The following is a 17,861-nucleotide window of genomic DNA, read 5'->3' as shown; positions in this document are numbered from 1 at the left end:
GTGTTATAATTTTTTTTTTTTCTAGATCAGACACTTTTTAGCACCAATACCATGTTTTGGCCGAGAGTATGAGCTACTTGGGTTACTTAATCACTCAACTCAATTTTGAAATAATTCAACTCAACATGAAAAACTTAAGTCAACAGGATGGAAAATCTTAGATGTGAGCTTTCAGGATCGAAAGGAAAAGGGAAGATGTACATTGTGGGCAGAGGTCGAGGAGAAACTCCTTCAAAACTCCTGCTGACTACGACAGCAGAACTGAAATAGATGGACAGAATGTAGACATGAGGCCTTTTTGGGATATGAACTATCCAGCCACTCCACTTCAAACCTCAGCGAACTCCTTCGAGTACGTAGGAACATCGAGGGGCACGACAATTTTTTTTTAACCTAGACTTATTGGTGTAACCCAAATGATATGGAAAACGCTGAGTCATTTCCCAAGTGTATGCACAAAATGTAGACAATACTTTCCCAAAAGGTCACAAAAAATAGTCCGGTCCATCTGCATTGGGCCCCACAGCACCAGGATGTGAGAATCATTGATTTTGCCCTCCTTCAAATTAAGACTTCATCCTAAACCACGTTCAGGCACGTGGCTCCATACAATTACATCTGCATACATCATCCATTTGTGGTGCTCTATAAGACCTGTGTGACTGACCGCCAGTGTTGGGGGAGTTACTCAAAAAAGTCATCTACTATAAACTAATTACTACTTTAAAATTGTATTTTGATTACATTACTGATTATTACATGTAAAAAGTAATCAGATTACTAATTACGTTACTGTTAAGTTACTTTGAAAACATCTGTCACTGCCGTGAGCCTGTGATGGGCTGCGACTCAACCTGTTGTCGCTCCTCGCTCACTCAGTTGGCTCTTTTACCTGTTTGTTTACCCCATCCCACTAAGCTTTCATGCAAATAATCCCCAATAAGTCATACAGTTTATACAAATAAGGCATGTATGTGTGTGGCCTGTATGAAGGAGTTTCCCTGCAGTGCTGAGATGCTGTGAAGAGCCACAGATTCCAGATGTCAGAAGAGGGAGACAGAGCGCTTGCTGTACTGTATACTGTAGAACCGTTTCCTCTCAGCAGGTGGCGGTATTGCACAGTCAGTGAGTCTGTCGGGCTGCATAAAACATCAGAGAAGAAGAAGAGGAAAAGCAACATGGCGGCTGAGAAATCTACGAAAGAAAAACTGTTGTCCGCTCTTAATGATATTGAGGTGTTATCCAGGTGGGTTTTATGGCTGTTTTATGTTGTTTCGATCATTTTTAGTATTCTAATGTTTCATCTTTCTACGAATTTAAATTTCAATTTACCGCGGCGAACGACAGGAAGTTTACCCGGTTTGGCTAGCTTTGCTAATGTCTCGCTTTAACCCGGGTTCCGTCAGAGGATTTGATTGGCTGGTGGTTCGTTCTCCCGGCCGCTGATTGGACAGTCTGAAATAATGAACCAATCACAGCGCAGTTTGTCGGCGAGCTGGGCGGAACCTGTTCAATATTAATCCTAGCGCTACTCATGCAGCCGTCACATAATAATAAACTGTTTATTTGTGCCTGACGGTTAAACATCTGACTAGTTTAATCTCTCTTTATGGTATCAGTAAGCTGATGTGTTGTGATGTTATTGTGTGTCTACAGAGAGCTGATCGAGATGCTCGCGCTGTCACGAAGTCAGAAACTCCCTCAGCCTGGAGAGGACACGCAGGTACCCCCGCCCCCTCACCTGTCACTCACACCCGCCTCCTCACCCGTCACTCACACCCGCCTCCTCGCCTGTCACTCACACCCGCCTCCTCACCTGTCACTCACACCTCCTCGCCCGTCACTCGCACCCGCCTCCTCGCCCGTCACTCGCACCCGCCTCCTCGCCCGTCACTCGCACCCGCCTCCACACCCGTCACATACAGTCTACACCACTTTATCCTGTGTCCAGGGGGCCTGGAGCCTATCCCAGGAGACTCAGGGCTCAAGGCAGGGCACACACACACACACACACACACACACACACACTGGGTAATTTGAGAACACCAATTAAACCTAATCTGCATGAAAGCCACCAAGCACGGGGAGAACATGCAAACTGCATGCACACGGACCCAGAGGCGGGACTTGAACCCGGACCCTGGAGGTGCAAGACGACAGTACTAACCACTAAGCCACCGTGCCACTTACTCAGAATCGTAATGGTGGGCATTTCTTTCTCTGTTATGACCAGAGACTTGACTTGGCTAGTAGCAATCTACACAATCTGACCACGCTGTTGGTGTCAAAAGTGATATTAACATGAATGTTGAACTTCTAGTTAAAATATATACACACTGCATCTAAAACAAACAAACAAAAAAAAAACCAATATCCTGAAGTGAAACTCGCGTATATTCTAGATTGCTTACATTTAAAGTGAAATATTTCATCTTTTTTATTTATTTCATTTTTAATTTAGATAATTGTGGTTTACAGCTGATGCAAATCTCAAAATACTGGAAATTTTTCTAAGTTTTAAAAAGATTTAAATCCATGGATGTCCAACTTCCACTTAACACTTGATCAGGGCTTCTTTAGCACCAGTTACTGCATCGATGCGGCACAGCTACGGCACAGTTGAAGACTGGGTTAGTTTGATAGCAGCTTTCAGCTCGTCTGTGGTGTTGGTTTGAGTGTTTCTTGTCTTTCTCTTGATAAGGACTGGACGTTTGTGATGTTGTCTCTTGTTCAGCAGTGGCTTGATACTTGAAATTCAACAGTTGTAGCCCATTTGCTAAAGATGTCTTGGTGGGAATAGTACCAGAAGCACTGACTTCGGTCTCACTCCAACACTTCCAAGTTCTTGAATCTGCTTGATGGTCTTCTTAAGACTGCCGTCGTCCCTGTTGCTTGTGCACCTTTTCCTGCCACATTTCAATTCAGTGAGCTTTCCATTCGATATACAGAGTCAGCTGAAAACAACACACACTTCAGGAAAAAATAAATAAATAAATATTATAATAGTAAATGTATTATGTTATATATTGATGTTAATATTATTTGTATTATATTAATATAATATACATCAAACTGATGTATATTATATTCCTGAAGTGTGTATAAATTTTTTTGGCTGACTGTGTGTGTGTGTGTGTGTGTGTGTGTGTGTGTGTGTGTGTACAGTGGTTGGACGATGAAACTGAAACACCGGCCAATTTAGTGTTGGAGGTTTCATGGCTAAATTTGACCAGCCTGGTGGCCAATCTTCATTGATTAACATTCCACCAGTAAGAGCAGAGTGTGAAGGTTTAATTATCAGAGTAATAGCACAGTTTTGCTTAAAATATTGCAATGCACACAACATTATGGGTGACGTATCAGAGGACAAATTGTTGGTCCGCGTCTCAATGGTGCATCTGTGACCAAGACATCAAGTCTTTGAGATGTATCAAGAGCCACGGTATCCAGGGTAACGTCAGCATACACCAAGGAAGACGAACCACATCCAACAGGATTAACTGTGGACACAAGAGGAAGCTGTTTGAAAGGGACGTCTGGGTGCTTAAACATAAAACCTCAGCTGCCCAACTCACTGCAGAGTTAAATGTTTACCTCAACTCTCCTGTTCCCACCAAAACTGTTATTCTGCAGCTCCACAAGGTTAATGTACATGGCCGCGATGCTATAGCCAAACCCTCGGTCACTCGTGCCAAAGCCAAACGGCGATTTCAATAGTGCCAGCAACAAAAATCCTGGGCTGTGGACAATATATAAAACATATATACATACAGCTTTGGAAAAAAATAAGAGACCACTGCGGCATAATCATGCGTTCCGCACCATTTTTACTAGTACACACAGTAAACACCTACACACACACACACACCGCCATGTTTTGTTTTTTTTTACAGAAAGACATGCAGAAATCTGACTTGAGCCCAGCACTGAAGCGTATTGTCGAACTGGTTTATGTGAACAGGTGCTGGAGCTGCTGGTGCAGAGGGACAGAGAGTTCCAGGAGCTGATGAGGACGGCCACGAGGCAGGGCCGGACACACGAGGAGATGCAGAAGCTGGAGAAAGAGGTGGATAAGAGGGACGGTGACATCCAGCTGCTGCAGAAACAGCTTAAGGAGGCAGAGCACATCCTGGTGAGTGTGTTTATGTAAACTAGATAGGAAACAATATAAAGAAATGTAATATTTTGTAACACTGGAATGTGCGCAATCGAATGTTTCTAAAGATTTTCTTATAAGCAATTCCACTAGGAAATTGAAGTTGGGGGGGGCTGAAGGGGAACCCATCACCTTGCATGAAAGTAATTCACAGTCAGATGTGTTACATTTCCGTTTTTTAGGAGCTTTTGGGCATGTCATCCTCCTTCTCCTCCTCTGATAGATTATATGTCTTCACACCAGATTAAAGCTGCCACAGTATTGGCGATGCACTTCGCCTGGGTTGTTGAATCCAAATACGCCCTGGAAATTGCTTCCCTCGACCTGTGGTGCCATGAATAATGACACCATTAAGCCACTCCTGCTCACATGTAGATCACATGTATCAAATATTGTGTTAATTAATAATAATAATAATAATAATAATAATAATAATAATAAATGTAAGCTTGGTGACAAAATAGAAAGAGGGAGTGGTGGAAAAGAAACGAAGTGCAATAACAGAAAAAGACTCCTTTTCCACCTCATCTCGTTCACGCCTCTTTTCTAAAATGTTTCATGTCACTCTGGCTTGTTGTAGCACATTTAATCGCCACCTTTACTTTAGCACTTTGAGTTAGTTTTGTCACTCATTGCTGGTTCAAGACTAGTATTATAGTATCGTCTATTAACAGGCAAAGTTGTTCAGTTCCACCACTGCTTCAAACTTTATGTAAGGCAAAAATAAAGTCCAGCTGCTGAGAGTGTGAAGAAGCCAAGTGTAAACCAGCGGGGTTTATCAGAAGAGTTTGACCTTTTGATTATGAGAGATGACCAGCAGGGGGAGTGAGAGAGTCAGAACAGGAGAGTAGGGCTGCAACTAACAATTATTTTGATAATCGATTAAAAAGTGTCAGGTGTGTTGTGCGATAAAAGAGTATCAGCGAGAATGAAAGGAAAGATGTACAGGACAGTGGTGAGACCAGCGATGCTCTACGGCTTAGAGACAGTGGCGCTGAAGAAAAGACAGGAGGCAGAGTTGGAGGTAGCAGAGCTGAAGATGTTGAGGTTCTCTTTGGGAGTGACAAGGATGGATAGGATCAAGAATGAGTTTATCAGAGGGACAACCCACGTTAGATGTTTTGGAGATCAAGTCAGAGAGGCCAGATTGAGGTGGTTTGGACATGTTCAGAGGAGAGATTGTGAATATATCGGTAGAAGGATGCTGAGGTTGGAACTGCCAGGCAGGAGGTCTAGAGGAAGACCAAAGAGGAGATTTATGGATGCAGTGAGAGAGGACATGAAGTTAATTGGTGTGAGAGAAGAGGATGCAGAGGATAGGGTTAGATGGAGGCAAATGATTCGCTGTGGCGACCCCTGAAAGGGAACAGCCCAAAGACAAAAAAGAAGATTTTTGATAATCGATTAGTTGGGCGATTATGTTTTCGATTAATCGATTAATCGGATAAAACCTAACCACTTCTTTAATTTGATATTTTTGCTATTTAAAAACGTAAATCAGGGTATTATTTATGTATAAAAAGAAACTTTTTAAAATGCAAAAGCCACATATAGTGTTTAATAATCTTAATTTTTTGACATTTTAAACCTTAAATGAAATGTATATATATATATATATATATAGTTTAAAAAATACACTGATATATTCAGTTAAGATATAAACAGCTAAAATAATGTAATTTTGTATAATAAAATGATGTATGCATAAGTAAACCACAGTTAATTACAAGTTAACTTTGTAGTGGACTTTAAAAAAAAAAAAAAAAACTGTAGAAATCCATAAAGCTAATAGTCACAAATATACTGTTATTTGCATTCGCTGAAAACCACAACAATCACTAAATGTAATATTCTACTGTTATTCACACCGTGTAAATTAAGCTAATCTAAAGTAGCGGCATTTAACTAATCACTATTGCTCATAAGGTGATTGCGCAATGTGATGCTAGCGAGTAGCACATGAACAGATCTAGCGCGACTGTCCCGAAGTTAGCAAACAGTTTAAACAAAAGCACTTAAACTATACAACTTTTACACGATGGAGATACAGTTTTTACTGACCCTGCTGACGTTTCGCCATCCGTAACACCAACACGTTTTCTGTTTAAGTGTTCGTGCATGACATGCCATTAAAGCTGAAAGCTCGGTCTTGCATAGCGTGCAGGTTACCGTCTTCTTAGAGGCGTTTAATGTAAATTGCTATCAAACCTTGGAGGACTCGGGGCGCGCGCTTTTTCCTGCAGACGCTCCTGTAACCTCCATTGCGCGAGCGGCTGTGTATCTGTGTGTATTTGTGCATCTTGTGGTCGCGCGCCTCAGTGACGTGAGCAGCCCAACTAATCGATAACGGCATTTGTTGACAACGAATTTCATTATCGATAATTATCGATTAGTTGTTGCAGCCCTACAGGAGAGTACGTTCTGCACCCGTGTACTGTAGATGTGTTCACACGTTTGAATGATTGTGTAATCTGTGAATGTGAACGTGTCCGCCACGCATAGTGTCAGGTTAATCCACAGGTACAGAATCATCCTGTTCACTCGTACACAAATCATTTAGGATTTTCAGCAGTTTGTTAAAGGCCCGTCATTTTCAAAAGGGTCAAAAGTGATTGGACTTTCACTTGAAAGTTTGAAGTATAATGATTAAAATAAATTGTATATATTTGGATGCAAATCCTTTGCAGTAACTGACAGCCTTTGCCAGGCTTTTACTGCTGCCGTCCTTTTACTTTACTTGTGCTTTGTCTTCAGTAAGTGATGAAAGTGAACTGGTCCAGTTGGGTTGAGGTCAGGTGACCGACAGCCCTTTAAGACCTTTTTTTTTTTAAGACCCTGGCCTTAACCAGTGGTGCTGCTTTGATATTATGTTTGGCTCGTTATCCATCTGTACTCTGAAGTTCTGTCCTATCGGTTTTGCTGTGGTTGACTGAATCTGAGCAATAAGTAGAGCTCTCTACACTTCAGAAACCATCCTGTTACTTCTGTCAACCATCACAGCATCAGTAAACACCAGTGAGTCAGTGCCCTCGCGCCGAACACACCCATGCCATAACAACTGCCTCACAATTACTCTCATCCGTTCTAACAATATTCTTCCATTAGACAGGCGCTTAAAATTTATTGATTTGATTACTTTCAAACAAATGTTTCATAATTTAATTATTTTAAGTCTAATCTGGCCTTTCTGCCCTTAAGTGTTCCCACTGGTCTGTGTTTTGAGGTAATCCCTACAGTATGTGTTTACATTCACGGAGGCGTCTGTTGATTACAGACTTGGACAGTGAGACTCCTGCCTGAGCTCTTCCAAGCCTTATGACACTCTCTCTCTCTCTCTCTCTCTCTCTCTCTTTCTTGCTCTCTGAGAATAAAAACTGCCTCATGATGACCTCCTTCACTTGCATCAGCGTCCCCTTAAACTGCACATTGAAAGTTCCTTTAGCTTATTAATTTGTCATGAAATAGCAAGAAAACATGCTACACTTCGATTAGGGAGGAGGCTTTACTCAGTTGTTTAATTACTTTTGACCCAGCGAAGATGGAAGGCCCTTGTAATTCAGAAAGGCAAGCGAGCAACAGTCCTGTGTAAGGGTGTCACGATTTCATGCTCAAACTCGATTATCGAATCAAAAAATGGAATCGTCGATGCTGCCACGCCCCCATGTCACGTCAGCTTGGCTTGCCAAGTGAAAAAAAAAACTGCTTGTTGAAGTGCTGCGAGTCACCCGAACAGCTACAACAGCCAAAAGATAGCATGGCAACTGCAGACGCAGGAGACCCGTCGCCAGAACTTGAATCCCCTCCTCATTCACTGAAGTCGCCTGTGGGGCAGTATTTTGGATTTCCAGTGAGTTATGTTGACAACGTTTGTGTTGTCGACAAAAAAAACACAGTTTGCAAGCTCTGCTATGTACGTATACCACATTATTCCACCAGCAGCACGACTAACATGGCAGGGCATCTCCGCAGGCACCACAAAAACATAGATTAGTCTGTTAAACCAACAAGTGTAACACAAACTACTCTCCCGTCTTCATTTGGAATAAAACTCCCAAGTAAATGAACACGTGCAAAGGCAATTACACGTGCGGTAGGAGTATTTATAGCCACGGACATGCAACCTAATTCAGTGGTAGAAAACTCCGGTTTTAGGCATTTAATTAGCGTGCTAGAACCGCGCTACGCAATCCCAAGTAGGACGCATCTCACAGCTACGGTGATACCCTCCATGTACAATAATGTGAAGGAGAAGGTTATTGAAGGTCTTAGAACCAGTACCCAAATTTGTCCAAGCTTGCCAAACGTTATCTTGCTGTACAAGCAACAAGTGTGGCAAGTAAAAGAGTGTTCTCAACAGCTGGGGACATTGTGACATCTCGTAGAGCAGCCCTCTCCACAGAGAATGTGGACATTCTCATTTTCTTAAAGAAAAACATGAAACTATATTTAAAAAAAGCTGCCCATATAAATGTAAATAATTAATGTTTATGACAGTATTTTTGCTATATTTTTATATATAAGTTCTTTAACAAGAACTTGAAACTGCAATTTTTTTGTAAACTTGAATGTCATCATCTGTGAAGAAAACTGCAGTTACAAAAGAGAAATTAAATGACAGGTTATTTTGTACAAGTTTCCAGTTGACTGAAGATATAAGTTATTGTTACATTATATTGTTAATAAACATTTTAAATTTGACAATGTAGTGTGTGGTACATTGCAAACAAAGGTCAGATATTATTATATTGCATAAAAGTCTTAAAATGGCATAGCTTGTGCTTTCAATGTGCTTTCGAGAATCGAACCGTGACTTTAGAATTGAAAACGTAATCGAATCAAGGATTTGGAGGATCGTGACACCCTTAGTCCTGTGCGCACGTGTGTGAAAAAGGCTTCAAACAGTCCTCAGAAAAGGCTTTCAGTCGTTTAGCACAAAGCATCATGGGTAATGTGCAGTTTCCTTGATGCCTGTTGCTAGGCTCATCTGCGCTTGTCTTCTCCCGAGCCATCAGCACACAAACAACATTGATTGATGAAAAATCAATTTTTCTCCTCTAAGCGAGACGGTATGTGGGCTGCTGCCGTCACGTCGGTTAAGCAGGAGAAGCCTGTGGTGTGTGTGTGTATGTGTGTGTGTGGTTATTTATTTTTTGGGTGGGGTGAAAAAATGCAGTGAGTGTCACAACATCATGAACATTCTTTCTCTCTTTTACTCTTTTTCATCACTTTCTTTCTTTGCCCTCTTTCTCAATTACTTTCCATCACTCCTCTGTCTTTGTCTATCTATTTCTTTCTTCTCTTTTTTCTTCACCCATCTCTCTCTCTCTCTCTCTCTCTCTCTCTCTCTCTCTCTCTCTCTCTCTCTCTCTCTCTCTCTCTCTCTGCAGGCCACTGCTGTGTACCAGGCCAAAGAGAAACTCAAATCCATCGACAAGGCCAGAAAAGGTATTTCTCGACGAGGGCGACTCCATCACCCTGAGCAGATGCTTAAATCGCCTTTTCTGAATGTAGTGTTGACTTCATCACTAGTGAACCAACTCTGCTCTTACACACTTGTTTTGCAGCATTATCTAGCTGCTCCTGTAACATCTAGTTTCAGATACAATACATTAAAACCTTTAGTTTTGCTTTGTATCACTCTATAGTGCTGTTAAACTCATTATCTGTCTGTATTTTTTTTCTCTTTACAAGGGAGCATCTCTTCAGAGGAGATTATAAAGTACGCACACAGGATAAGTGCCAGTAATGCAGTGTGTGCTCCTCTCAACTGGGTCCCAGGTATGTCCTCTAACAGGTCTATTGATCCCCTTTTTTCTGTCTGTGTCTTTCAATTTCTCATTTTTACCAAAAAGAAAATGTTTCTTTTATAGATAACGTCCTTAATAGTGTTTGTCAATTTTTTTCCAGTAACAACCCAAAAAAAAAAAAAGAGAAAAAATATTTCATAAAACTATATGCAAATTGTCCCAGGTGAATGTGCATTTTTGATGGTGTGTGTGTGTGTGTTAGGTGACCCACGGAGGCCGTATCCCACTGACCTTGAGATGCGTAGTGGAATGCTGGGTCACATGTGTAACCTGCCCACCAATGGTGTGAATGGCCACCTGCCTGGAGACGCACTGGCTGCTGGGAGATTACCAGGTACGTGTCTTCCTACAATACAGATACAGTGTTTATAGATCTGATTGAGACATCTGATGAGTCCTGTAGAATTATTATGTTAATGTATTGTTTAGAAGATGATGTTGGTTCTTTTTAGCACATTATAGATGTCAGTTAGTATGATCATCAATATGGACTTAGAAACCCAAATTAGCAAAAGTATAAATATTACTATTATAGATAATACCCTATTATCCCCCACTGTGTTAACACCAGACCTTAACCTTGTCCCACTATAGGAAGACCTTATTTCCCAGTGTTAAGGTGTGACACTGAGTCATACCTGAGAATTTGTTAGATTTCCATTAATTTCAATATGGTGTCAAGGTAATAAAGTTTCAGTACAGTAATGATAAAGTAATTGATCCAAGACAAGTCTGTGCACACACCGAACATCCTGCTCAGATTTCTCATGGACACATCGATCCTTTATAGTCAAATAAATTTAAGACAACTGATGAAATAATCAAATAATCCACTTTTAATTAATTCCACCATTAATTTTAAGCCTGAGCTGAACTCTCACAGTCCTTATATGAATCCTGTCACGGTCACAATCTCACTATTAGACTTTGGAACTGACACCCAGGCAGATGTTATCAAAGGCATGACCTGATCGTGATTAACGAAGGTTAGTGACTAACGAGGGTTAATACAGGTCAAAAAGCTCTCTCGATCTCAGTACATCGTTTTCACTGTGTGTTTGCAAAATATTATGAAACTTGTACATGTACTTTCTCCTGCTAGTGACAAAGCGGAGGGTTTATAAATTGAATTTATTGCGTTGCTGATTTAATCCTTTGCAAAACCGATTAGTTTTGAGTAAAACAGCACAGATTTAGATGGCACAGCTCATCAACTTCCAGAATGATTGATTGATTTGTTGTGTGAATAATGCGTCATGTCTGGATGAAACAGAAAACACATCCTATAGAACAGCAGAATCCTATTTTGAGCAGCAGTGAGCGATCCCAGCAAATGTTTCAGGCATTGAGTCAAGTCAGGTGGCTCTCATTGTCATTTTAAAAATACACAGCAGGTAGAGTACACACACAATGAGGTGACACAGAGGTGTTCCAGGACTCCATGGTGCTACATAAAACAACACAAGACTACACTGAACAGAGTGATAGAAAATAATATGGGGTGGAATGTCGTCGCATCAGTAACATGACGTTTACTAATGACACAGCTGTTGAGATATATATATATATATATATATATATATATATATATATATACTACCGTTCAAAAGTTTTAGAACACTTGCAAATTTCTTTGTTTTTGTTTAGTGATTTATTTTCTACATTCTACAACAATACTGGGGATTTCAAAACTATAAAATAACACATATGTAATTAGGTAATTATGTAACAGCAAGAAAAACAACAGTTAGTTGTTATTTTAAGACACAGAGGTCGGCCTTTCTGTTATAGTTCTTGCAAAAACTGTATTGTCAAGTGCATTTGCGAAATCTATCAAGCACCATAATGAAACTGGCTCTCAGTTATCAGCCTGAAAAATGACCAATTAACAGCACCTCAGATTGCTGCCAGTCATTCGACTATTTTTTTAGAGCAGAAGTAGCAGAAACATCTCACCGTTAACTGTTCAAAGGAGATTAATGCATTTTTTTTGGACGCCTTCAGCATTCCTTTACAATGTAGAAATTAATAAAAAATCAGGAACCATCATGGAGTTAGAAAGTGACCCCAAACTTTTGAACGGTAGTGTAATATCTATATACGTGTGTGTGTGTATGTGTATATATATATATATATATATTATTATTATTATTTTTTTTTTTTATCAGCTTGTTATACACTAAAAAAAAGGGGGTGTAAAAAATAGTCGAATGACTGCCAAACAAAGCGTAAAATTAAGGTAAAATACTGTAGTATATAAAAACATAAAATTTATAAAAAGTACATAAAATTTACAGAAATTATTTAATCTTGAAAAAACATAATTTTACAGTTTTTTCCTAAATTTATACGATTAAACATTTTTCTTTAAGGCAACAGCACTAGAAGTTTAGCAGTAAAACACAATTATTTTACTGATTTTTTTTTTTCCCCAGATTTAACACCTTCATTAAAACATCATTAGATGTTTTTTTTTTTTTTTTCCCCAAAAAATGTATTACAATTATGTCAAATTGAAATCATACCAAAATAGCAAAATGGACGGTCAAGTGTATCCAAGAAATTAACTCCAAACAGGCAGTAAACAACTGGATCATTGGTGCTTTAGGGTGGATTGGAAGAGAGAGGAAAAAAACAAATTGAGATCTTAGATTCAATAAAAAAGTTAATCTTTTTCTGTTCCCCGAGAAACAGATTAACAAAATACTAGATTTTTTATATGAGGGAACATAATCGTAATAAGTCCAGTATCAAGTTGGAACGCTACAACCAGCATTCAGAAAAATACTATGCAATCTAATCCAACAGGAAAAGCATGTACATCAGTGTAAACAACTTATTTTTACCACTGACAGGCTCTTAAAGGGTTTAAGTGAGACAATACGGAAAGGATCGCCACAAAGTAAAACAAAAAAATACTCAAAATGATCCAAAGTTTGAAGGAGTTAACTTTTAAATCACCATAAAAAGATTTAAAGTAGTCTTTATTGCACTCCATACTTACTAGTAAAGGACTTGTCCCTCTACTGGATGTCTTGTCTGCCATGGTAAATGTTTCAAATCAAATTCAAATTCAAATTTTATTTCTCACATACACAATCATACAGAGTACAATATGCAGTGAAATGATTTTGTGCGACCACAGAGTCGCGACGGCAGCCGCCTAAACAGCGCCATCATAGAAGATAAGAAATAGATACATTAGGATACGAGGGTAAAAAATCCCCTCCCAGACTGTCCTTCGAAAAGGGCAGTGTGCGATCAGGGGTACAAAAATACCTCAGCAACAAGCACATAAAAACATGTAAACACAAGACATAAACATTGCAACGATTAGGGTACAGGGGATAGGAAATGTCCAATGTAGGCAAACAGCTCCAGTCCCTGCAGCTAGAGAGCGCTGGTCCCGATTCCGCCTGCCCACACTGAAGGGAATAAGCACACGAAGGCGTTGGATATGGGGAAGGTAGAGATGTTTGATCTAAAATGTAAGCAAGTTTTATCATCACTGGCAGTAAACTGAGCTGGAAAATGTTCATGTAAATATCACACAGAAGCAGGTAGTTACATATACATAGACGTTTTTAACATATTGATCTCTATGAAATAGAGTGACAAATAGAGAACAAGACGTGTCAATGTCTACTGTATTTTATATATATATATGAGAATATTTTCATATACATTTATTTTGACTGAAGTATTGACATTAATTTACTGAATGGAATGAGTTGTTTAAAAGTACAAATACACAAAGTTTGTGGAACTTTACATTTTGGAGAGTAAAAGCAGCTGTTAATGTAACATAAGTCATCTATCTGACCCTGTCAGGCTAACAGTGTCGGACACTAACACTTGAACTGCAGTTAGATTTCAGAGTACAGTACACACACTGACTCTCTGACTCCTGTTTCCCGTTGGCTGGTTCATATCGCCTCACATTTGTGTCTGATACCTGAGCAATTAAACGTATTGTGCGTCAGGTCCTGCCCTTACACGCACGCTTATTTAAATGCGCCAGTAACAAAGTGGTAATTAGAATATCTCCGCCTCCAGCTGCTGATCAGCCAATCGGAAACAAAATTAGGATGTTCCAGCTTCTAATTGACTGTGACAGTTAACGCAGAGAACTTGCAGAGTTTTTGGTACAAAAATAACACCATAGTTCCCCTTATACAAGCAAAATATCAAAATGTAACTTTAAGCACTGCTTTAAAACAACTACACGGCTACATTATCCTTGTGTCAGAATATTCAGGCCTGCTTTAAGAAAGCTGATGGCTAGATTACCAGGGTGATATTTCAGAACAAATGTCATCAAAACAAAAAAAAGAAATTACTTGTGGCAAGTTTTAAATTTAATTACAATGTATTATTGTAATTTTATATTAAGTTGTACGTAATTTACAAAAACAGAAAAAACAGTAAAAATACATATTTTTACAGTTAAAAAAAATAATTTTTCAGTATTGAAATAATACTTAAACAGTTGACTTAATAATTTACAGATAATGTCTGTAATTTTACAGAGATTTGTATGTAGTTTTTTACTACATACAAGGAAAAGTACTTTAAAATTCAACTTTTTTTTTTTTTTTACAGTGTAACTCCAGAATGCAGTCTTTTTTCATCTGAACCTTTAAACTAAGACTGTGGCCTGTAATTGTGTTTTTAGCTTGTTTTCAGTTGACTAGGCAAAATCCTAAAGATTTGCATTTTGCTAAAACATAAAACCAGTTTGTTTTCTCAGTCTAGATATAAAACCCCAAAACCTGAAACACTGACACACTAATTATTCCACGATCAATTACAAGTAATGCTACTTTCATTCATTATTAGCTACTGATTATATGTGAACACTGTGTTTAAACTAGGGATGCACCGAAATGAAAATTCTGGGCCGAAAACGAAACCGAAATTTTTGGATGCACTTGGCCGAAAACCGATACCGAAACCGAAAATGGCTTCATTAAAAAACATGTTTAAAATATTTTCTTTTTGTTTGTATTAAAAAAATGTTGCATATTGCAACTTTGCTGTCCTCATCTGAAACTTTGAAGTGCTTCCAAACCGCCGTCATACTCCGTGTTTGATGCGTAATGACAGCGCGAACGAGACGGGAGGATGGGAGAGGCGTGGCGACAATTTCGGCTTTTATTTTCGGCGCTTTCTTACGTTTCGGCCGAAACCGATAATGCTATTTCGGCCGAAAATTTCGGTGCATCCCTAGTTTAAACACCATTAGCTGTCCTGTTAATCAATATAGAGAGACGCAGCTGAATTTGTGTAGACTATTAATGGCACACTCATTGACTTTAAACATCACAGTGACGTTCCCCTCTTGTTCAACTGTCTCCTGTCTGAGCTTGATGATGATGATGATGATGGTTAACACAAATGAGCTGTATATTCATTTTTACTTTTCCCTCCCAAGATGTGCTAACACCTCAGTACCCATGGCAGTCTGCGGATGTTGCCATGGCGATGCCTCCACCACCTCACCATGGTAACGACCTCGGCTTGGAGTTGCCGGGGCACAATAAGGAGAATGAGGACGACGTAGAGGCCATGAGCACCGACTCATCCAGTAGCAGCAGTGATTCAGACTGAGTGTGTGTGAGCGAGCGATAAGGTGTGAGTGGCGAATAGAAAATCCTCCAAAAGGACTTGAATGAGAAGTATTTTAATTCTCAACCTATTAAGCCTGTTATTAACAACTTAATTTCTTCCACATTGTTTCGTCCAGACTGTTCACTTTAATGCCTATTCACTGCTAGAGACAAAGAGAATCTGAGGGGTTTTTTTGGGGGGTTTTTTTTGGTACCTTACAAACATTTTATCTTTGGAGATGAATATGAAACAGATCAGTTTGTCTTTGTTTGAAGAAATTCAGAATACTCTAAGCTCATGTGTGGAGATGCTGCGAACCCTTTAATGTCACTCAGCAGTTGTGTAAATAGTCTTGTAAAATGTTCGGGTTTCGGACCATGTAAATAAAGTTACTTTTGTAAAATGTTTGTCCAGTATGTGTGTGTATTTGGAGCAGCATTAAGTGCAATTAGTGCTGCTCACTTGTGTGCCTTTGTATGATCTGAGGGGTAAGAAGGGGTCAAGGTCAGGGTGAGGGTTTTGAGCAATCTAAGTGTAGACAGGTGTGTGTTTGTACATACAGTAAATGTGAACAAAAAAAAAATGGTTAATTGACCAAATGTGTTCTCTGGTTAAGTGTGTACATATTCACAACAAGAAAAGTTAAAGGTCAACATCTCATTCAGTGATCAAAGTGCTGTGGCTTCAAACCGCAGTGGTTAGATGTAAGAACAGCATAACTGTTCTATCGTATGAGATATTACCATCATGGTGTTACCCAAACCCATCTGTGCATCACACTGGTAACCATCATTGACTAAAGAAAACTACAATAACAAACAGGATTGTGTTATTCTGTCAGGGTCAGAAATAGTGATGGGGGGGGTTTGCCATTTGCCCTCTGTTCACTACTGCTTGAAATGAAACACTCAATATGTGAGCCTAGTCAAGACTTTCAGCATTTATTCAAGAGGCAAGACAAATTCATGAGTGTGTGTGTGAATGAAAATGGCTGAAATTCCTGAATAGTTTTCAAATCCTATTAATTAGGAAGTTAAAAATCATTAATTCCTTGAAATTCAACTAAAAGTACGGACTGTTCTCACATCTTGAAGGACAAAAAAAATAAATCTTTTGTAGTGTCATGGGAAGTACAACCTGAATGCAATGCCTATACAACACAGGGAACAAGTGCACGATATGGAGTTATATGTTATTATTATATGGATTTGGAGCTTTACTCACGTTTTTCAACACACTGCTATTATTTTGAACACAACTGTACGTCATGAGGTCGGGCCTCTATGGATCGGACGTGTTTTTCCAACACATCCTACAGATGCTAGACTGGATTGAGAGCTGAAGAACTTGGATCCTGAGATGACACCTCAGAGCTGTTGTTGAGTTCCTCAGACTATTCCTGAACAATTTCCACAGTGTGTCAGGGCTCAGTGTTCTGCTGAATGACTTTTCGCACATTTTAAATGCTACAAGAAGTGACGCATGTGAGTCAGTATAATATATAACCTGTAAGTGACATCATTCCCTTTAGGCGAATAAGGACAAATGTACAGAATATTGAAGTGAACTGTGAATATTACACTCGTCTAACAGACCTCTGTAACTGGTCTGCTAAGCTTTAATCCTTAGCTGAGCGTGTTTAGGAGCTGCTCAATGTGTTCAAATACTTTTGGGTCAGAGGGACTCATCACTCACGGTTCGAGAGAGCCGGGGCTGCCCAGCGATCCCAGCGAGCACAAGTCATGTGGAAATCAGCACAATATACCAGTCTGAATTGTTGTTGTTTTGGATTGTATATAATTAAATGTAATTACCAGTTTGTTGATCTGTTACATTCCTCATTAAAGTGTCTTGATTGTGTTCCAGGTTTATCACACACTCTACAAGTCCTGTGAGGAGCGTCCGGCTGAAACACAGATCAACGTGAAGAATCCCACACACACACATACACACACACACGTTAGATGTTGACTGCCGTCTGTTCTGTCGGCTGTGAAACTGTGTGTGAAGGACCTGAATGACGAGCGACTGCATAAAGAGTTCTCAGCTTTTGGATCCATTTTCAACTCGACGGTCACTTGTAACTATTAATCATTAGCTAATAACTAATGTTCAGCTTTCCTTCATGTAGTTGCATGGCCGGGTGTAGCATGATAATCAGGTAAAGAAAGGTAGAGCATGCTTTTCACTAAAGGAAGAAAGACTGAAGGCAGGAAGACCCACAAGTCTGGCAAAGCATCTTGGGAGAGGAACCTCAGCAGGTCAGGTCCATGGCTTACAGACTTCAG

General features: G+C 39.5%; 1 protein-coding gene across 1 annotated transcript; it reads left to right on the top strand.

Moving 5' to 3' along the window:
* Window positions 1–1,149: 1,149 nt before the first annotated feature.
* Window positions 1,150–15,980, top strand: med4 (mediator complex subunit 4). The gene is made up of 7 exons (XM_053496081.1): window positions 1,150–1,246; window positions 1,657–1,723; window positions 3,962–4,132; window positions 9,544–9,601; window positions 9,848–9,934; window positions 10,166–10,297; window positions 15,398–15,980. Exons 1-7 carry the CDS (start codon window positions 1,179–1,181, stop codon window positions 15,571–15,573), a joined length of 759 nt encoding a protein of 252 aa, XP_053352056.1. The 5' UTR covers window positions 1,150–1,178; the 3' UTR covers window positions 15,574–15,980.
* Window positions 15,981–17,861: the final 1,881 nt, after the last annotated feature.

This window comes from Clarias gariepinus, chromosome 5, assembly GCF_024256425.1.
Source record: "Clarias gariepinus isolate MV-2021 ecotype Netherlands chromosome 5, CGAR_prim_01v2, whole genome shotgun sequence".
Lineage (NCBI taxonomy): Eukaryota > Metazoa > Chordata > Actinopteri > Siluriformes > Clariidae > Clarias > Clarias gariepinus.
The sequence above is the reverse complement of the archived record's forward strand: the minus strand, read 5'-3'. Positions and strand labels throughout refer to the sequence as shown.

What these genes read in the sequence shown, in the direction of transcription:
- med4 (XM_053496081.1), top strand. Translation starts at nt 1,179, where the DNA reads ATGGCGGCTGAGAAATCTACGAAAGAAAAACTGTTGTCCGCTCTTAAT. An exon ending in AGCCTGGAGAGGACACGCAG is followed by an intron (nt 1,724 to 3,961) that starts GTACCCCCGCCC and finishes TTATGTGAACAG; the next exon opens with GTGCTGGAGCTGCTGGTGCA. An exon ending in GGCTGCTGGGAGATTACCAG is followed by an intron (nt 10,298 to 15,397) that starts GTACGTGTCTTC and finishes TTCCCTCCCAAG; the next exon opens with ATGTGCTAACACCTCAGTAC.